Source organism: Archocentrus centrarchus, chromosome 16 (genome assembly GCF_007364275.1).
Source record: "Archocentrus centrarchus isolate MPI-CPG fArcCen1 chromosome 16, fArcCen1, whole genome shotgun sequence".
In the NCBI taxonomy this organism is placed as follows: Eukaryota; Metazoa; Chordata; class Actinopteri; order Cichliformes; family Cichlidae; genus Archocentrus; species Archocentrus centrarchus.
Genome location: NC_044361.1, coordinates 18,588,770 through 18,611,369, shown reverse-complemented (window position 1 = coordinate 18,611,369; position 22,600 = coordinate 18,588,770). Strand labels below are relative to the sequence as shown.

General features: G+C 40.2%; 1 protein-coding gene across 1 annotated transcript in view; it reads left to right on the top strand.

Annotated features, from left to right (window-relative positions):
• Positions 1-22,600, top strand: part of col14a1a (collagen, type XIV, alpha 1a) — a 158,609-nt gene that overhangs the window by 42,698 nt on the left and 93,311 nt on the right. The window contains exons 5-20 of the mRNA XM_030750883.1: positions 1,047-1,202; positions 1,379-1,498; positions 2,789-2,953; positions 4,234-4,398; positions 4,749-4,900; positions 5,759-5,888; positions 7,142-7,287; positions 7,403-7,532; positions 8,990-9,129; positions 9,479-9,605; positions 10,372-10,511; positions 12,859-12,991; positions 13,393-13,428; positions 14,441-14,580; positions 18,496-18,628; positions 19,998-20,120. Of these exons, the coding sequence (XP_030606743.1) occupies positions 1,047-1,202; positions 1,379-1,498; positions 2,789-2,953; positions 4,234-4,398; positions 4,749-4,900; positions 5,759-5,888; positions 7,142-7,287; positions 7,403-7,532; positions 8,990-9,129; positions 9,479-9,605; positions 10,372-10,511; positions 12,859-12,991; positions 13,393-13,428; positions 14,441-14,580; positions 18,496-18,628; positions 19,998-20,120 (2,136 nt within the window). The remainder of the gene's footprint in view (positions 1-1,046; positions 1,203-1,378; positions 1,499-2,788; positions 2,954-4,233; positions 4,399-4,748; positions 4,901-5,758; positions 5,889-7,141; positions 7,288-7,402; positions 7,533-8,989; positions 9,130-9,478; positions 9,606-10,371; positions 10,512-12,858; positions 12,992-13,392; positions 13,429-14,440; positions 14,581-18,495; positions 18,629-19,997; positions 20,121-22,600) is intronic.

The window sequence follows — 22,600 nt, the reverse complement described above, 5'->3', positions numbered from 1 at the left end:
AACTTTTTGGTTTGGGTTTTTCCGCTTAGGCTGCTGCTCCTGTGACCCGGCCCTGGATAAGCAGAAGGGGATGGATGGATGGATGGATGGATGGATGGATGGATGGATGGATGGATGGATGGATGGATGGATGGATGGATGGATGGATGGATGGATGGATTTTTTTGTCTTTTTGGACAATGAAAGCACTTTTACTCAAGCCACATTCTCCCATGCACATGCACTTAAATGCTTTTCCTACCACACACACACTCACACACTGATGGGTGTGTGAGGGGGCAATTTACACTCATTGGCCACTTGGTTAGGTAAACCTGTTTAACTGGTCATCAGTGCAAACCTCAGACAATCACATGGCAGCAACTCAATGCAGTTAGGCATGTAGACATGATCAAGACAACCTCCTGAAGTTAATACTGAGCATCAGGATGGGGAAGAAAGGCTACTTAAGTGACTTAGAGCATGGCATGGTTGTTGGTGCCAGATGGGCTGATCTGAGTATTCAGAAACTGCTGATCTACTGGGATTTTCCCACACATCCATCTCTAGGAGGAAAATATCCTGTGAGCGAAAGTTCTCTGGGTAAAAATGCCTTGTTGATGTCAGAGGTTAGAGGATGCTAGTGGTAACTTAAATAACCACTTATTACAACCAAGGTTTGCAGAAGAGCATCACTAAATGCACAACAGGTTGAACCTTGAAGCAGATGGGTTACAGCAGCAGAAGACCACACCAGGTGCCACTCCTATCAGCTAAGAACAGGAAACTGAGACTACAATTTTCACAGGCTTACCAAAACTGGAAGATTGGAAAAACATTGCCTGGTCAGATGAGCTTCAATTTCTGCTGCAACATTCAGATGGCAGAGTCAGAAAGCATGGCTCCATCCCGTCTTGTATCAGTTCAGGCTGCTGGTGGTGGTATAATCATTTGATGTTACTTTTTTCTTGCTTTTGGATTGAGAAGCCTAAACATCAAAAGTGAAAATACTGTGCATTTAATGAGGATTATCATTTCCTTCTTTCTCCGTTCCTCTCTTTTTTCAGCTGACCAGTTTGTGTGCCACACTGAGGCCATTGCCGATATTGTGATCCTGGTGGATGGCTCCTGGAGTATTGGCCGGCTAAACTTCAGGCTGGTCCGTACGTTCTTGGAGAACCTGGTGAATGCCTTTGATGTTGGCATTGATAAAACAAGAATAGGTGGGTCCTGGCTTCTCGCCTTTTTGAACAGATGGGTTCATCATGGGACCAATATGGCTGTTTGAGCCATTAATTAATTTGTTCTTGTCTATTGAATTAGTCCAAGTTTGACTGAATAAAACAGGGAAATGACAGGCTGTGTATGCTTAATTTGGTGATGCTGTTCCTTTTTTCAGGTCTTGCACAGTACAGTGGTGATCCCAGGATCGAGTGGCATTTAAATTCTTTCTCAACTAAAGATGCAGTAGTTGATGCTGTCAGGAACCTGCCCTATAAAGGAGGAAACACTCTCACAGGTACTGAGCATCAGTGATATTGCCTTTTGTTTTACAAGAGCAGAATACGGTTAGGAGAAAAAAGTTTGCACTTGCCTTTGTCCTCCATTGTCTTTCTTTAAAATCCTGTTATTATCATTGCTATACTATTATTCTATACCTGTTCTTTGTTGTACTTATCTTTACTGAATATTTTTAAATATATATTTTCATTTATATTACTGTGTCATTGTTGGGAATTTTTAATCACTTTGATATTGGTGTTTACTGTTACCATATTTATATAATTTATTAGTACTTATACTAGTCACACACACTGGATTAATGAACACTGTATGCTTTAGGTAGATAAAACTGAGGTCTGTTATATTCACTCCCATGGAAGCTCAGGGCCTCACTTTTATCTCCTGTTAAAACTGCTCTCATCTATGTTTAGAGCTTCACTTTTACCTAATGCAGAACTTTTGGTTCACATGACACTGTGTCACCTTTATGATAAAATTCAAGTTGCTTAGGACAGTGTGCCCTTGGACTTTGGGTTTGTAGACCCACCTGTGTTTGTGTAAAATGAATAAAGTGTGGGAATAAATCTTGTATACTTATGTAAAATTGCCCTAAGGAGTTTTTTTTATAGCGGAAGTTTTAGAAGGCTGTCAGTGGGAGTATTTTTGGAACAGTAGTTTCTGCTGGGAAAAGTCCTTAATATTGACAGCTGTTAGAACTGCTGTAGATTATGAAAAGCACCGGTGAACTCTGTCTTTGAACCTGTGCAAAGAGGAGCGGAAGTAGAAGTAGTGGAGCCCATAGTGGGTTGGTCGACGATCAGGTTTCAGGAGATGACACTTTATGCAAATGGAGAGGGGGCAAAGGCAAGTAGGTAGTTACCATCTTCAGGTTATAAAAATGATGCGCCTGCTCTTTTTACCACCCTACCTGTGTTCTTCCTCTTTTCTTCCTGTCTCTGCATCTTTCTCTGTCTCTGTTTCTCTCCTTTGAATCCTTCTTTCTTCTCTCTCCTTCTGTGTGTGTGTGTGTGTTTAGTCTTAATGCTGTTACTGTCTGTGTTTTGTTTTTTGTCTGTGTTTTGTGTAACCAATGTGTCTAATAAACAGCCTGCATTGGAGCCTGCTCATCCCAGTGAATTTTTGGAAACTTTGGTTTTAATTGAGTTTGAATTTTTGTCCAAAAGGAACATGGGGACGCCTAAAATTACAACCCAACATCATTAAGCATGCTGCCTTACCTTGAATCTACCTGATTCATCCTTTTTCTACTCATCCTCTTTTTACTCTGCATTCTCTCTCTTCACAGGCCTTGCATTGACTTTTATTTTGGAGAACTGTTTCAAGCCTGAGTCTGGTGCACGGCCTGGTATACCCAAGATTGGGATCCTGATCACAGATGGAAAGTCTCAGGATGATGTTATACCACCAGCAGAGGAACTGCAAAATGCTGGTGTTGAGCTGTTTGCTATAGGTGAGAATAAATCACAGATCCTATCCTAGCTGCAGCCCTTTGTTTAAGCCTGGAGTTTTTTTAATGCTGGACATGATTAATATGATTACATGTAGCAGAAAAGACTTGTTAGCTAGCGTTGGTGGGTCACTGTAATGTTAAATGACATGCTAACTGTGGCTACTGAAAAACAAAATTACTGGTACTTACAGTAGTGTGCAAAAGTCTTGGTTCTCCAAAGTTCTTTAGACTTTGGCTGCTTTTTCACTCATTTTCAGTCCAGTCTTTATATCTGATCATATTCAGAGGATTTTTTTAAACCTACCTTTCTTTTGTTTTGACCTATGAATAATTGAAGCATAAAAAGGCACCTAATTCAAGGGATAAACCAATGTTGTGTTTACATGTAACAAACAGTTCCCATTTCTTTAGTTGAATCTTTGACAAATGCCAGAAATAACACAGTTTGACAGGCATAAAATTGTATTCTTGGTGATACCAAAAAGCTATTTAAAACTTGCCATATGTTGGCTTGGTGTGCAGTGTGTCCTCAAAAAATCTGAAGAACCTGAACAAATGGAGGATAAAAGAAGATGTAGTAGGTCTAAAAAAACTATTTACAGCAGCTGAACAGTATCTGAAAGTCAAGTCCTTAAGAATTAGGAAAAAATCCAGTGAAGACCTGAAGCAGGACCTGAGAGATGCTATCACTTGATCCATCTACTGTTCACTGAAGTCTTCACGTCATGGTCTCAGTGGAAGGGTGGTAGTTAAAAAGTCATTCTTAAAGAAGGAAACAGGGAGAAAAGGCTGAGGCTGAGATTTTTGATTCAAATCATCATCACTGTGTATGGAGGACATCAAGAGAGATCACGTCTCCCAGGCCACATTTCTTTGTGTCTTTGTAATTTTATAATCTAATGTGACATTGAGGAACACTTCAATCTCATTATCTGTCCAAATACAAGACTTACTTCTTCATCTTTTTTTGCCTTTTCTCCTTCGGCTTCTAACTGGCCAACATTTCTATATGGTTAGGGCTAAATTGCCATCTGCTGATTTGGCATGCTCTTGACTAGACTTGCCGTTGTTTTTGGCATTTCAGCGTGGATGGATATATTTTTCAAAACAGTGCTTGTGTGGATTTTTTATTATTATTATTTTTAAGATGAAAGCAGAAAATCACAGTTTAAAAAAAATACCTGTGTTCATGTAAATATAGCATAATTAGTATATAGACTGTGTATTACAGGTGTTGTTTCTAAATATTAACAGTCATTTGTGTGCCTTTACTTTTCCAGGTGTAAAGAATGCTGATGAGAACGAGTTACGCTCCATCGCCTCAGAGCCGGACAGCACTCATGTATACAATGTGGCTGACTTCAACGTCATGAGCTCTATTGTAGGGGGACTAACAAAAACAGTGTGCAAACAGGTGGAGCAGCAAGACAAAGACATCAAGCAGAGTAAGAACAAGATAGAGGTCGGCAGAAACCTCAGGAAAGCATGTTTACTTACTTACTTACTTACTTACTTACTTACATGCAAACCAGAATACCAGTAGCAACTTTGTAACATTAAATATCAAAAATAAAGTAAAGCATAAAAGAAAAGTTAGTTGTTTAGCACACAGTATCCTAAGTGATCACTTTGACTTGCTGTGTATCATTGGACACTATAAATCTGGCCTAATGTTTTTTAATCATATTTCCATATAATCTCATTTACTGTGATCTGACTGTTTGTGATTTGCACTTAAAAGCTATATTCAATCTGAGGCAGCCTGTTGGCCTATCCTTTCATTTTTGTCTTTCAGAACACATTCCAGAGACAACAGGAATGCCATTTGACCTAGTGACATCAGATATCACAGCCCAAAGCTTTCGGGTCTCTTGGAGACACGCCCCTGGAAATGTAGAGAAATACAGAGTGGTGTATTATCCCTCTCAGGGAGAAGCCCCACAGGAGGTAAATAGTGTATTATTTGCTGAAAACCCCACAGTAAGTTTACCAAGTTAAACCAGACAGAGAAATATCCATGTCATTGCACGTGCATGACTCAAAGCAATCTGATGATGTTCAGTTTTGCATGCAGATGTGCTGAAGCAAAAGCAGGAATTAAAAAATCCTACAATCAGTAGGAGCAACGTGAGGTGGGCAGAATGTACTTTTCCATAATATTTATGACACCAGGGGGAGTTATCAGCAATCGGGCAGGTTTATAGTTTGAGATCAGTTTTTCCTCAAGACGTCAGTCTATACCTCTCACTTTCATCTCTCTATTCACATCTCCCCAGGATATCCTTGCAGGTTAGGATGGCTCACTAAAAATGATACTGTGGCCTGAAATAGGCACCTGCTTGATTTTTCCAGAACATTTGACCACAGAAACCATTAAATCTTTCACTTAGCTGAGTTTACAGGGACCAGATGTTCTGGAGCTGTATGTAAAGAGACCTTTCCAGCTGGCTCACCCTGGGCCTAATCTTTATCACAACTGTCATCTTCTTCGTTCAGAATGAAAAAAAATATTCTTTTAGCATTAGACGTTTGTGCTTTATCTCATTCAATAAATCGATTGTTTCCTCCTTCCTTTCCCATTCTCTTCCAATCTTTCTTTTCTTCCCTGGTTTCCTCTTGCTTTCCTCTCTACTATCTTTCATTTTTACGTCTCCCTATTTATTGCCCCAATTTCCATTTTTCGTGCCTTTCTTTGTCCCTCCTACCCCTTTTGCACCCTCTTTTCCCATGCATTTCTACACTTTTGTCATTTCCATCCATCTTTCTTACTATCTTCCTTCCCCGATTCACCCTTCCGCACCCCAGGCTGTAGTGGTCGGCAGTGAGTCTTCAGTGGTGTTACAGCATCTTAGCTCCCTCACCGAGTACCAACTGGCTGTGTTTGCTGTGTATGCAAACAAGGCAAGCGAACCTCTGAGAGGATCAGAAACAACCCGTAAGTTTATTCTTGCACGCAAACACACATGCAGAAGTGTGTTTATAAAACTCCACTCTCAGAACACGATTTAATAACAATGGCTTACAAAGTTTGACAGCTGCAGAAGCCAGACATATTGAAAATGCATTTACAGTGCTGTGCAAAAGTCTTGAGCCAGCCCTTATGTCTTTATATTTTGCTTCCAAAGAGCCAGGCTTTATGTTGCCATATGGTGTGCAATGTGTCCTCAAAAAATCTAAAGAAACTTAACAAATGAGGACAAAAGAGGAAGCTGAGTTGTTAGTGAAAAACTTGGCATAATTTGGCATTCTGCGCAGTGCGTCCTTAAAAATGTTGAGGAAACTGAACAAGCGGAGAACAAAACAAGAAGTGGCAGGCCTAAAAATCCATCTACAGCAGATGAACAGCATCTGAAAGTCGTGTCCTTAAGAAACTGGAAAAAATCCAACAATGACCTGACAGAGGACCTGAGAGATACATCTGGCCCTTCAGTTAATCCATCTACTGTTCACTGAAAGCCAAATTACACAAGAACTGGACTGAAAATCAGTGAAAGCAGGTCTAATGGAGTGATAAATCCAAATTTGACATTTTTGGTTCAAATCATCATCGATATGAACGGGGGAGGTCTGGAGAGAGGTACAACAGTGAGTGTCTACAACCATTTGTAAAAAATGGCGGAGGCGCTGTCATGGTTTGGGGCTGCATTTCAGCCAGTGGTGTTGTGTATTTTGTCAAAATTGATGGACTTGTGAATGCAGAAAAGTACAGTCAGATTTTATTCCACTTTGCAATACCATCTGGAAAGCATCTGATTGGCAACAGCTTCATTTTTTGTTAGCATGACAGTGGTCTCAAACACACTGTCAATGCAGTAAAATCATACCTGGAGAGAAAAACACAAAGTCCCACAAACACAAAACAGAAAATCAGCCATGGATCGGCCTCCCCAGAGCCCGGACCTCAAGAAAGTTCAGGCTGTGAATTTTACATACTCTGTTTTTGCCTTATATACAGTATTTCCATTTATGTTTACAACAATATATATACTTTTACACAGTAGTGTATAATACAGGAAAAAGACTTTCCTTACTTAAAGTTCAAATTCAGTTAAAACTGTGTACACTGATATTTATAAAAACACCCTCTTTAATCAAAGCCCACTCTAAAATTTAGTCATGTAATTCCTCCTTAATTGAAATGTGACATGTTATTTTTGTCTGTGTGGCCCTCTGTGTGTATGCATGTAGTGGCTTTTCCCACAGTTACCAGGCTCCAGCTGTTTGATGTCAGTCACAACACCATGAAAGTAAGATGGGACAGTGTGGATGGAGTCTCTGGCTACATGCTGGTGTATGCACCTCAGACATTTGATGGTGACTTGGAGAAGAAGGAGGTAGTAAAAAAATTAAGGGGAGGATAAATTGCTTATTGAGTTTAAATCTGTAAATTTGGAAGTTGGCAACATGAAGTCCAAAGTTTTAAATCCTGAAATACCTTTTTGTCACTAGATAAAGGTTTCGGATGCAGTGACAGAGGTGGAGCTGGATGGGCTGATCCCTCACACTGAATACACTGTCACTGTTTATGCCATGTTTGGAGAGGAGGCCAGTCACCCTGCTACAAACCAGGAAACCACATGTGAGTAATGTACACACAAACAGTTTTTAGTTCTCAACCTTTATCTTAAAATTAACAGAACTTTAATTAGCCAGATAGTTAACTGTGAAACCAAATCTCATTTTTCATCTTTTCATTGTAACAGTGTGAACTTTGTTAAATATCTTCTGTCATCACAAATGTCCTCAATCTTAAAAACTCAGACTGGTTCTGATAAAGCTGCTCAGCAAAAATGTCTGTTTTCTCAAAAACTCATGGTTGGTCGGCAATTACGGCTCTGTAGACAGACAGATGCTGACCTAGTCATAGAATTAAGTTCTGCTCTGATCATCTTTTACAAAATAAGAAAACTCAATCCACTTATTGCAATGAAGAAAAATCCACGTGTCTGTGACTGATGACTAATTTGGTCACTAAATGGTTCTCAACAGACAGCCTCATCTCCTGAACTGTAGTCAGGGCTCTAACACATAAAAACATGCATAAACATGCTTATTTATTCCCGATATTGTCGACAATTACTTATTGTCAGCAGATAGCTAATCTGCTGCGACCCTCCCATCTCTAAACAGCTGACAACAAGCAGGCTACACAACAACAGCTGGTTATAAGCTAACATTATGCCAGCTAATGTTAGGCTCAAAAATCCTAAAAATCACCCTTTCCCTCTGATAAAAATTTTGATTACATTCACATATCATATGAGAGCTTATTCAGTAAGAGAGTCCAACAATGTTAGATCCACTTCAAAGACAGTTTTGCTAACAGTGGCAAAAACGGCAGTGTTTACTGACAGAAAAGTTCAGTATATCGTCATCAACTCACCTCATTATTGCTGTCATCAGGCAGAAGTGAGCTTCACTGATTTATCGACTTGTATCGGACTTCTTTCACAAAGTTTTACAGTCTCCTTCAGAGTAAATATACCTGGGCCATAGCTGAGGTAAGCAGCAGACAGCTTACACTCACGTGAACATTGTATGTCTTACAGTGGCCACCGTAACTGGAATTATGCACTTGAATTGAGAGGAGTAAGAAAACATAATTCGGTTGACTGCAATCTATAATCTACTGACATCTAGTAGTGAGATTTTACACTGTATCTTTAAGTCTTGTGTTGAGTATTTGTTGTTGCTTTTGTCTTGATCGAGCAGGTTTTTTGTATGTAATTTAGTTCTAATCAATATAAAAACAGTTCTTGAAAGTTCAGTAAGGATTTCCAGATGATGTTCAAGAGCCAGCAGCTATCTTATACACTATGTATTGAGAAAAAGCAGCCATTTGATGGTTATTCAGGTAGAAGCACAGGAGCATACAAACCAAAGACTGTATAAAAAAGATGGATGTAGCTGCCATGGCATTACCTGTTGGTTTGTGCACTTAGTTAGTTAGCTTGGTTTGCAACATGTATCCACAGACCCAGAGGCTGATGCCTGATGCAAACACACATCAAGCTTTCTCTCCCTCTGTCCCTCCAGTACCACTGAGTCTTCCCAGCAACCTCCAGTTTTCTGACATCACACATAACTCCGCCCACATCAGCTGGGACCCCGCACCCAGTGGAGTTAATGGTTACCGCATCATGTGGGACAAGACAGACGGACTAGTCACAGACGAGGTGACGTGTGACTCTGTTTTATATGTCTTAGAAAAATAGTTTCAGAGTGCCAAGGTGAGAAGAGATCAGAAAAAGGAAAAGAGGAAGTAATGTGCAAAAAGCAGAATAATTAAAGGCTAAAAGTAATAATACAAATCATCTTGGAAAATATGCAAATATTGCAGCTTATGTCACTACATGTTCCTGCTAAAGGTTAGTCTTTTGGAAATGTTTTAATTGCCTTATGAATATTGTAAACAAAGTCCCTACACAGAGTCTTAGAAGAACCGTTATCTTTCACGTTGATTGTGGTTACATTTTTCTCTGTTTAACAGGCATAGCAGTGAGTTTTTTTCCATGTGTCCTGCAGGTGGAGGTTGGTCCAGTGAGTTCTTATGACCTCAGCGAGCTGACATCTCTGACGGAGTACTCAGTGGCCATCTTTGCCCTGTACGACGAGGGCCAATCAGAGCCGCTCACCGATGCGTTCACTACCAGTAAGAAACTGTTGGCTGAGTTTTTTGAGTCATTGTCAACAGTGGAGATTATCAAACACATTTCTATGTTTGTTTTCTATATTGCTGCTTTTTCATTTCCCACCATCTCAGTTGAGGACAATTTAGTCTCAATCTCCAGAAAATAGTTCTATCAATATCATTAAAAAGCAAACCATTTCTCTCTTAGTGCCAAACAGTGGTGAATTTTATTACCCTCACTGGTCCTTTTGCTATTTTGGCAGCCTGCCCATCTCATTTACACCTCGGCATAATAGCCCAGCCACATTAAAAGGTCATTTCACTGTCCCTGACTATTCCGTCACGCTAACAGATATTGATTTGTAGGAATATCCCTTTATGCAACAAGCAGTTGGGCTGCAGCGCTGAGTCAGCTCAAAGAAATGTGTCTGGCAAGCAACTATTAAACCATTCACTTTAAAAGGACCGTTTACGTTTTTTATTTATCTCCTGGCAAACTTTGTTTAATGGACCAGGTTTCAGAAAGGAAGCTTTATGCCGCAGCACTTTTCAACTGTTTGAGCAGAGGAGTAGGAAGTGGTAGATTCACACCGAAATGGTGCGACAGTGCTTTTGCAAGAACTAACTTTTTGCTGAACTGACAGTTATGTAATAAATTGGCCCAGCAGAAAAGCTTCATAAACTTACAGTATAATCAGAACAGAATTGAAAACGTTATTGAATTTATGTAAATATTAATAAATGAGAAAAAAAAAGGGGGGGGAGACTCAGCTTTTCTATCTTTCAGCCCCAGTTCCTGGTCCTCTGAATCTACACTCCAGTGAAGTCAGCACAGACAGCTTTAAGGTCAGCTGGGATCACTCAGCCAGTGACATTATCCTCTACAGACTCTCCTGGGCACCGTTTGAAGGTGGCGACACAAAAGAGGTTAGTCCCACTACAATCCAGAAGGGAAGGTACAACGCTGTGCAAAAACTTGACCCACCACGCATTTCTCTATATTTTGCTGGAAATGTGGGCAATTGGTGCAGCAGTTTATTGAAACATGTGCAAACATACATGAAAATACAGCATATATGGCAACAACTGTACCATTCTAGCAAGGTGGCATTTCATTCAAAGCTCTTCTTTGGATGTTGGCTGCCTTTTTGTTCTTCTCTCTGTCAAGATGATCCCACACTGCTCCAATAATGTTGAGATCCAGTCTCTGGGGAGGCCAATCCATGACTGATTATGTTCCACTGTGTGGTTTTCTATCATGTACCACATTGACAGTGTATTTGAGATCACAAACAGTCCTATTGAAAATGGTCAGGTACAGGGACTGGATTGAAAATGAGTGAAAAAGCAGGCAATGCCCAAAGAAAAACTTTGCAATACCTTTAGAAATCCTGGAAAACTGTTGCTCAAGAACACTTTGAAGAATTACAAGAAAGTCTGGCTCCTCCAAATTATAAGAAATGAGGAGTGACTCAAGACTTTTGCACATTACTATATATATTTTAGATAAGTCAGAGTAAAGCACCTAACAGTGTGGAATCACAAGGTTAAACCTGCAGCACATATCCATGTGTTATTACACAAACAAAATGTATAATTTTACATCTGAAGATACATAATCTGCATGGATTTCATTTAGCCAGGAGTCCAGTTATTATCTCTTTTTTCAGAGGAAGAAGTAGCTCCACTCCATGCGCACAGATAAAGAGAAGACTATCTCCTATAGACTTAAATAGAAGCTTAACTACACTACCAGTAGCTGGTAAAACCTCTGGCATGGTTGAGTATAAATAAAGGCTGAATAAATCTAGAAATTAATGGCTTGGGTGTTTTATTACCATGATCTGGGGTTTAGAGACAGCTGCAAGGCAGCGATAGAGCCCTTAGAGTGTGTGTTTGTGTGTGTGTTTGTGCATGCTGTGCGAGCCTGTACGTGTGTTTGTGTGTTTTGCTGAGAGTCATCGAAGCTGAAAATAACACTCTGGGGAGTTGGAGAGGTGGGCTGGTAATACCACCAGACTAGAGAAAGGGATACATGCAGCTTTTCTCTGTTTCTCACCCACATGCTACGTGTGCTCACACACATGCGCGCGCACACACACATTTACATCCTTCATCGATTTGCTTGGTATTGTTTTGTCTGAGGGGGGATTAGACATAATACATACAACACAGAGACAGAGTGAAACGTTACCCAGACAAAAACTTTATAATTATTTGACACCTTCTTCTCTTTGATAATCAATAAAATATCTGTTTGAGTCTCAGGAAACAATAAAATAAAATGTGGAAAATTTCCCATTAAGATTTATTGTAAAAAGGAAAGGGAGACAGTGACTCACAAACAATGAACTTGCTTCAGGAAAAGCACAAATAGCCCCACTGGTGAAATTTGTGTGTAACTATACCTCGGAGGGTTTTGTAAAGAAACAAATACCTGCACATAATCTGGTTATTGAGCCATCTGGAGTAAATACTAATTTCAGGGTTTCTCTCTGTTGAAGTGTGCTGTACTCTTGATGACCTCTTTGTGTGTACCTTTGGGTCTGATTTGTCTCTGTGTGAAACAATTTGCAGTGGTCGTTTGGACTCCTGCTGATGCAGTGAGTCCAACTGGAAGCATTCTATGTTCATGGGAAACCACACATGTCTGTAATAGATATATTATAGGACACATCTTAATGCAATAAGACTTAAGTTGGTCATATTCAGTATTTTTGTTCTTTTGTTTAATATAACAATGAAAATATTAAATTTAAACTCTGCTTCTTAAAATATGCACTGCCGTTTCCCCATCTACCTGCAGAAATTATGAGGCGACTTATTAATTTATGTCTTTAGCAGCGTTCTCTACTAAAACTCCATTGTGACCTTGTTTTTGACAGTGTGGAGTTTTGCATTAGAGTGTTAATACACTTTTCAGACTGTTGGTTAATGGCTAAAATATTATTAAATCTCTTAACTTAGGAAACTCTTCTGATTCAGCTTCTTCTGGCAACAAATAAAAGCACAAATCAGAAGAAGCTGACCTAAGAGCACAATATTGTTAACGTCTGACATGATTTTTAGTGAAATTATTACTTCAGTAACAATGATACTGAAAGCATTATGTAATAAAGTCAAACTGAATGTTGTTCAATTTTTAGTTTTGTTTGCACAAACAGGTTATAAAACAGTAAAGCTGACAGTTTTTGGAGCCTTCATGTTTCTGTAGTTTAGAGAGAACACACTATTGGAAATCAGATCTAATATGAGGCTTGTTTCTTTTCTGTAGGTGGTCTTGAGTGGAAGTGATAACAGATACACACTGCGCGGTCTCAGTCCCTCCACTGAGTATGAAGTTATGCTGACAGCCATATTCAAAGACAGATCTGAGAGTGATACAGTGTTTGTCACTGAGACCACATGTAAGTGTGATTGTTTAACTGACTTTTCAAATGACTAATTCAGGTAGTTGTGGTATTTGCTTTATCTGATCAATATAAAACTTGGCAAAATCAGGCTCAAAGCTTTTTCTCAGACGTATTCCCTCCTGATAAAGCACTACAGTTTGCTTATTATAACAGATCCGTACAATCACACGTGCATTTAAGATCAGAGAATTTGCATTTCTGAGTCAAACCAAAGCTTTGCATGAACACATTTGCATTGATTTGTTTGTCTCAGCTTATCTGAGAAGAAGAAAATCTATTTCACCATCAGTGATTTGTTGCGTATTTCTGTCTAATTGGCTTATTTATTGACACAAAGAGCTGTTGAGGAGAGTTTGAATCCAATTATCTGATTTGTCCCCTCTCTATTTCCCCAGTGGCCAAGACAACAACACTTGCTACCACAACCACAGGTAAGAAGTGTCCAAACAGGCTTTCTGTAAAACTTGAAAATGTCAGCAAAAACCAGAGGGCACCTCATGTTAGGTAAAACTGTGCCACGCAACTTATTTTTTGAACCTTGAAACTGCTGCTTTAAATTATTTTGCTAGCATGTGTCCAGTGGACAGAAGGCTAATTTCACTTGGTACTTTTTTCTGAAAAACTATCCTTGCAGAGAGACTGGCCAAATTTTAATCATGGCTCAAGCCAAGGCATCTGTCAAGAAAGGCAATTTCCATTTTAATGTGAAAGGCTTCACTAGTTGCCAGTGCAGGCTAATGTTGCCAAAGTGCAACCGTAGTTCTTCTTAGTCCTTGTAGCAGATTTTTGGCCATTGTTGCTTATTTACTTTCAAGAAGCAAACGCAAAATCACAGTGATTAGGAAAAAAAAAAAGATTATTCAAAGCTAAAATGCTGATAGCACTCTCTTGGAGGATGCACATCATGAAAAAAGATTGAATTTATATAAGTGTGTTTACCAAGTTGGCTTCATCCAGAGCCTGGAGTTCAAATTCTACCATTTCAGAGATGACCAAAGACCATCTGGAATGTTTTTTGTTGTTTTGGGTTTTTGCCTACTATACTACAAAGTTTAACACAGCACATCTGCTTTGCTTAAAACTCCAAGTGCCCCTCTAAAATTCACAACTTAAAGCAACCCACTAAATGACGGCCGGTTGCCTATGTTTAAAAAAAAAAAAACATGGTTACTGTTTTAAGGCTGCATTACAAAAACAAAACAAAAGCATTTTGTGAGTCCTCGTATGAAAATATTCTCCACCTGGGCTGGATATTACTTTTCTTTAGCACCCAAAATCACAGCACACCAGGCTGAAACTGAAGCTTTCACACTGGCTTTTCACTGATATTTTTTACATTAACAGCGTGAAGAAAATAACCTTTGAGCCAAATCTCATTTTTTGAGATATAAAATCTATAGTAATTTGGTACAGTAACTGCAAGTATGTGATGTGGTGTCTCAGTGGCGCGTCAGGCTGTGAGAAATCTTCAGCTGAGTGACGAGACCACCCAGAGCTTAGATGCTTCGTGGGAGCTGGAAGACCCCAGCGTGGAGAGCTACAGGGTCGCTTACACAAGTCTCAGCGGAGATCACGAGGAGTCTGTGAGTTGGAGGTTTCAGAATTTATGTTGGTTTCCTGATTTTAATTATTTTTTCTCCCTCAAGAGTTATTTTAGAGCCGTGTTACATGTCTACAGCTTCTAAAGCTGCCCTCCATCACAAACTGGCCTCCTGGTGAATTGTGAATGCTGATTATATGGAATAGATAATACTGAAGTTGTGTTTTGAGGAAGATTATTGTTATTTCCCACCTCCATCCAACTGGATGGCCCTACAGCGGTCAGTATTGGGTCGTCTGCTACAGTCAGAAAACTGATTACACTTTTAGTCCTGGGCCACTTAGCCTCTCGTTCTTGATCCCTCTATCTCTTCTAAGAGCCCTTGAGCTCAGTGCCATGTACTGACCCTGATCGCTGATGTGCTCACACACACATACACGAACAGTCGGCCTTTCCCTTCCTCTTCTTCTGTCCCTCTATCTCTCTGTTTCTCTTCTCTATCCTCTAGCCTCACTCCCCTCCCCCACCTTAATTTCCCAATGTGGTGTCAGAGCCATAGAAGATGGAGAGTCCAGGCCAGGCCAGCAGACATTCCATTATCTTTTCAGCAGCCATTTACCTCACTGCAAGCAGAGATGGAGGGCAGCAGAGAAAAGAGCTAAAGAAACAAAAGAGAGGTGGGAAAAGAAACAAAAGCTACACAAAATGGGAGGAAACTTAAACCTGTCTGCCAGCTGATGGACAAGGGCTGTTTGAGGTCACACATTTTTTTCAAAGTTTCGACATGTTTTGGCGTGGACGTGTGTGAAAGGCAGATGAAGGGAGAAAGAGACAGCGCAGACAGTTCTTTGAGTTTGTTTATTTATCTAAAAATGTTTGTGTGCGCCTGCACCCCCACTTGGATGCAGAAAAGTGTTTCAGCACCCAAGTCACAGTGGACAGCTCCTCCCAATGCTTTGGCTCTAAATAGTCTTATCTAACTGCCCTTGGTGTTTCATTTACATTCATCTTGATACATCTTTGTGTCTCTTTTCAACATGTGAAAGGGTATATTTTAGCCAAAAGCATAATCTGTTTCTAAACCAAAAACGTTTTGGTGCCTAAATGTAACCAAACAGCAAGTGACAGCAAGTGAAAGGATATCGAGTGTGAAACTAAGGGACACAAACTATGGTCTCCTGGTCTTGTGATTTACTTTGTTTTTATCATGTTGTTAGTACAATAAAGAGAAAGTTAATCTCTCTGCTCTTGTAAATTCTTGTCTGTGTGGGGTGTAGTAGTCGAGGATCCAGAAAGCAGGATGCACGAAATAGTATAAACACAAGCGAGCTTTAATATCTGATTAGAGTCCTTTACACAAACACAAGTCTAAAATAATTAATGTAATCCAAAAGGGTCCAGAAAAGACAAGGAACAGGTAAGCAGGGATTGCAGGGAATACAAGACAAGGAATTCACAATTCACATGGATGACAATGACCAAAATACAGAGAGGGGTAGTAGGGAAGTGAAAATATGTGGGGAACCAGGCATAGCTGACCATAATTAAGATAACCAACAGGCATGAATGAAAACTCAAAGCAGGGCACAAGGAACAACTAACTATCAAAATAAAACAGGGGATAACCCAAAAGGCAATAGTAAGCACAGAGACAACAAACTAACACTAAAAATCATACAGAGGAACACTGAGGAGGGAGGAACAAGAACTTTAAGACAGAAACCAAAATGCAAAGCGATACCGCACGCTGCATCTATTAAAGCAGCGTGACTTCATAGTAGAAGAGTCCAGGTGCTGAACTGGCCTGTCTGCAGTCCAGGCATTTCTCCAATTTAAAACATTTGGAGCATCATGAAACAAAAAAATATGACAAAGAAGATCCAGGACTGTTGAGCATCTAGAATCCCCTATCAAACAAGAAAGGGACAACATTCCTCTCCCACAAACCAGCAGCTGCTCTCCTCAGTTTCCAGATGTTTACAGACTGTTGTTAAAAGAAGAGGGGATGCTACACAGTGATAAACATGGCTCTGTCCCAACTTTTTGAGATGCGTTGCTGCCAGCAACTTAAAAATTACCTTGTGTTTTTCATTTTAAATATTTGATACTTTTCTGTGTCTGGTTTTTGAGATTGGCAAATCATTGCATTCTGTTTTTGTTTATATTTTACACAGCCTTCCAACTTTTTTGGAATTGGGGTTGTGAATACTAAAGAGTGACTAGAACTCAAATATAAGAAGCTATAAACAAGATTACCATATATCCATCCATTTTCTTCTGCTTGTCCAATTCAGCATTGCGGTGGGACTGGAGCATGTCCCAGATATCATGGCAGAGACAGGGCTAATGCATATAGACAGACTCACATTCACACCTGTGGCCAATTTAGCAATTTTGAATAATCAATAAAACCCAAACTCAGTTATTCAAATAACTCAAAACCCCAAAGACAATGGGGAAAACAAAGTCTTGTTTCTGAAACCCAAAGCTTAGTCAAGAACAGGCATAGAAGGCTTTCTGATGGGCATTTTAAATAAAGTTGTGCTTTATTAATAGTAAAGTTCTTTGAATAAGGAGCTGGAGTAATTTTTTTTTTTTTATTACTGAGAGTTATTTCAATAAGAAGAGATCATTTTAAAGAACTGAACATAATTCATTGAGGTACAGAGTTTGAGTAATAAACTATTTGGCAGTTAGACTCCAAGGAATCTACATTAGCAGAGCTGAGTCCAAAAATGGTGGGAAGTATGACAGGACCTCCCAACCAAGGTCTGGATGCTGTTGATGGTAGAGATGAAGCAGGTGGAGACTTGGACAAGGATCTCTAACTGAGTGGGATAAGGTGGATAGAGATTGGGGAGATTGTGAGTCTTAAAGGCAGAATGAAAGAAGAGCATTGAGATTTAAAGCACAGGGAACAGAGGCTAACTGGCTTGTGGAAGGCAGGCAAGAAAAGGACTGGGCCAGGGTGATGATAATGTAATATAAAGAATAGACTAGCAGCCCAAACACCCAGGAATGCAGGCAGAAGTGTGAATGCAGAGCTTCCTTACTGAACTCATGCATAGGCTTCATCACAGAGTGAAATAACTCGGTTACATCGGTGCCTCATAGTTCAAATGACTTCCAATAATGGTTTAGTTACAAATATCTTCAGTTAGATGCCAAAACAGTCAAAGTCTGCTTTTAAACTGTATTACATAATGTCAGTAGTCATGGTTATTATAGAACTGCAAATGACTGTAATTTTCATCATTCTAAGCACTTTTAGAAGAGCAAATCGTAATGCTCAATTTTTAGTGCTCAAGCCAACATGAGTGAGAGCATGACTGCTCTGAGTAATGAAAACGTTGACCTACAGTTTCAGGACAGCTGCTGATGAACACTGTGTGCTATATCTGAAAGCTTGAGAAAAAGCCACTTGGTGTAGCTTGTGGAGATTGTTTTGCCAGCCTCTTTTTCCAGTGTCTAGTACAAACAGTGAATCTCATGCTTGGTGTATTTCTACCTGGTTTTAAATATTAAATATACTGTGAAATGTCAACATCATGATAATTAGCTCATTGCCACAGAGGAAATGCTCAAGATACAGTGTTCTTTGAGGCTTTTCGATAAAAAGCAGCTCATTTATACAAAGTAGGACCCTAACAAACATGCAGGGAAAGACTTCAGCAGTTATAAATGAAGACGTAGCAGTAATGGGGTTTTCTCAGCTCTTCCCTGCCCCACTTTTAGCATCAACTGACTTTACTGACTGAGCTGAATTGAAAAGAATTCTTAAACCACCTCCAAATGTCCCGTTAAACCAGCAGAGAAGAGTGACTGTTTCTATATCTAGTGTGCTATATATACGTGCCTGTATGCAGAACTCACCTGTGCTGTCTTACTCATTCAAATGTTCCCAGAATGTGTGTATTCATGTGTGTGTGTGTGTGTGTGTGTGTGTGTGTGTGTGCAGATGTCAGTTTCAGGAGGTCAGAGGAGAGCAGTCCTCGAGCCTTTACAATCAGACACCCGCTACAAAGTGACGGTCACACCAGTGTACAGCGATGGGCAAGATGGTCTCAGTGCCTCTGCCATTGGTTCCACATGTAAGTCTAACAAACTACCCAACACGCACACACACACAAACAGACACACATATGCACACACATGCTAGCTGCTCTGACTTATCAACCACTGGGTTCAAGGCTGTGTTACTCCCTTTTCACAAAGATGCAGCTCCCAGTTTAGGCGAACGGATGATAAAACTGGAAGTTAATGACAATGAATTTCATCGCTGTGAGCAGAATGTTCATTTGCATTGCATTAATTTCACGTTCATTTATGTTCCTGAAGGAGATTATAAATCAAAGCCACGACAAATACTGATGCATTCCTAATTGTCTTAATGAAGGCCGCTCATAATTACAGCAGCGCCTTTCATTAATGAGACAATTAAATTATTTTGCTCAGGTCTAATTGATTTTCTCAACTATTCCCTAGATTACCTCTCTTGAGCCAGCAGTGGCTGTCTCCTCAGTGCGCAGAGAATTGAAATGTCACATAAAATATGTCATCTTTTTAGATGAGAGCACTAGAACTCATTGTAATGCAAATAAAAATCTACTTAGCTTGAACAATGATAAATGAGAGCCTGATCTACAGTAAGGGATGATTTTGTATTTTTTTCAGTGATGAAAATTGTCCACTAAATCAGGCCCTGAAGTAATGTGGGATTTCTTCAATTGTGGAAGTGCAAAACTCATACTCAGCCTTATAAAGGCTGGATATTAAACCTGTAACACCTAAAAGTGTTTGTTGTAAATCAAAAATGGTTAAGTACTAAAAGCTGGAAAAGCTGTCTTTAAAAGCTGTTCAGACAGACTCAACTGATAATACAATTCAATTCAATTTTATTTATATAGCGCCAAATCACAACAAACAGTCGCCTCAAGGCACTTCAGTCAGTTGATTGAATAATTTTTTATATCAGAACAACAAAAAAGTTCCATTTTCAGCTTCTCACATGACGATTTTTTTTTTATTACACTACAGAAGATGGCCTGAAACTGATCGCAATGGAAAGAACTGGTTACAGGCTTATGCAACAACAGGCACAAAGAGGACTGAACTGAACTGAATTGAATATCAGCGCTGAGTTTTGGATTTAAATAATTAAATGTGAATTTTACCAGTTTTATTTACATATGTTTCTCAAGTGGCTGTTAATCATTTCTATATTCTTAAGAGGTTAGAGTTATTTACACGAGTGTGAGTACGTGCTACTGTAGGAATGCAGCTCTACTATCAAAAACTTTAAATGATATTCAGCTCTAAGTCCTTCTGTAGTTGTTTTTTAAACTGATGACTTAGTTAGTACTTACTTCCCCTTACTTCAAGGTTTTAGCATATCTTAGTAATATAAATTGAAGTTGTGAGAAGCTTTTCTACCTTCTGATTTTGTCTTATTTTTGGCAGTGCCACTCTTGCCTCCTGAAAATCTGCGTGTGTCAGAGGAGTGGTACAACCGGTTCAGGGTCACTTGGGATCCATCTCAGTCTCCTGCAGAGGGTTACAAAATCATCTACCAGCCCATATATGGTACACACACACACACACACACACAGACACACATGTATTAAATTCTGTGTATCCATCTAAGTACACCTTCCTTTTTATAGTTCACATTTTGATGCAGTGTGACTTTGAATGTGGCATGGTTCTGGTGCCAGACAGGTTGATCTGAGTATTTTAGAAACTGCTCATCTACACCCCCACAAAACATCAAACCTTGAAGCAGATGGGCTACAGCAACAGAAAACTTGTCACTCCTGTCAGCTTAGAACAGAAAACTGAGACTACAATTGGCACAGGCTCACCAAAATTGGACAATAGAAGACTGGAAACACGTTGTCTGGTCTGATGAGTCTCAATTTCTGCTGCAAAATTCAAATGGTAGGGTCAGAATTTGGTGTAAACAACATGAAAGCATGGATCCAACCTGCCTTGTATCAGTGGTTCAGACTTCTTGGTACACTTTGTTTAAACACCACGGACTAACTGAGTTTATTCTTTTTGATCACATTGTACCCATCTTTTGATGGCTGCTTCCAACAGGATAATGCACCATGTCGCGAAGCTTAAATCATCTCAAACTGGATTCTTTAACGTTACAATGAGTTCACTGTTATCACATGGCCTTCATAGTCATCAGATCTCAATCCAACTGAACTCCTTTGGGTTGTGGTGGAACAGGAGATTCATGGATGTGCAGCAACTGTGTGATGCTATCGTGTCAATATGGACCAAAAAGTTCTGCAGACAAGAGGGGGTCTATAGGAGAGAAAGGACACCACATTGTTTGATGGAAATGAAAATGATCAACCTGCGCCTCAAAAATGAAAGTGAAAAAATGAAGCAGCAGGCTAGTCCATCAGTCAGATTTCATTGCAGCAGCATAGTGGAAACACTGCCATCTTTAGAACAATAGGTTGGGGGTTCGAATCCCCATACAATCCCCCATTCTATCCAAGCCTACTTCGGAACATGAACAAGAGATATCTAACTGCCATGCTGGCTCAGGCGTTGCCCGGATTAGCATGGTCCTCATCAGGTGTTGAGGAACCAAGATATACTGAGGAGAAGTGGGCTACTGTAAGAAGGCTACAACATCAGTGGAAAAGAGATGAAAATAGGGAACTGTTGGAATGCTACTATGCATGTAACTCCAGTGGAAGAGGTTACATGAAGAGGCTGTGGGACCTGTGGGTTCTTTGATACCTAACATCAAAACAACTAGTAGCTCAGTGTCCCAACATATGTAAAAAGCCACTGCTATTGCAACTAGAGATTGACAAGGTACAACACAAATGCTACGGCAAGGGGAAGCCAGAATGTCAGGTTGAAGGGAGGTATCATCATCCCTACGCTCCAAGAACAACTGATACATTGAATGCCAGAGCAGCTGGCCTGAAAGAGAAGATCTTGGCTAAGCTGTAAACCTGTGGCCAATTACCAAGACTACATGAAGTACCCTCTAAAAGTCTACTATCTATACCACAGCAACATTGATCCTTGAGATGCTTGGGTGCTCTCTACTGAACCATCCAAGGTGTACTGTCAGTGGCGGGGAACAATATGAGAACAGCCCCACCCATGGAGCAAGACTGGAAGAGCATATGGGAGAAGGATGCAGCACATAACAGCTATGCTTGGTGGCTAGTGGATCTAAGAGCAGACCTCAGCAATCTCTCTGAACAGTAACTTTCGCAGTGGCTGACATCCAAGAAAGAGTCTCAAATATGAATAGTTGAACAGCACCAGGCCCTGACATGATTCACACCTACTGGCTAAAGAAGCTAACTGCACTCCATGAGTGCTTGGCAGCACAAATGAACCAGCTGCTAATGGATGAGACACAATGAATGCATGGAGGGTTTCACCCCAAATCCAGCACCTTGAGACTGTATGCTAAGTGGACGGAAGGAGGCCAAGGACTACTGAGTGTCAGAACCACTATCCTAGATGAAACAACAAAGATCCATGCATACACCAGGAAGATAGCCACAAAAGATCATGTGCTTAGTGAATACCCAGGCAGCAGAAACTCGAGAAAGAAAAAGAGCAAGAACAGGAACCATCATGGAAGGACAGGCCTCTGGATGGCATGTACCACCAGTAGATAGAAGAAGTGGCTGATATAGGAAAATCCTACCAATGGCTGGAGAAAGCTGGACTAAAAGAAAGCACAGAGGCACTAATAATGGCAGCACAGGAACAAGCTCTGAGCACAAGATCGATAGAGGCTGGGGCCAACCACACAAGGCAAGACCCCAGGTGCAGGCTGAGCAGAGATGACCCTGAGACAATCCAACAGATAACAGCAGGGTGCAAGATGCTTGCAGGCAGGGCATACATGGAACGCCATAACCAAGTAGCTGGCATACTATACAGGAACATCTATGACAAGTATGACCTGGCTGTCCTGAGGTCACAATAGGATACGCCCCCAAGGGTTGTCAAGAATAACAGAGGTAAGATCTGTGGGACTTCCAGATACAGACAGACAAACTTGTGATGGC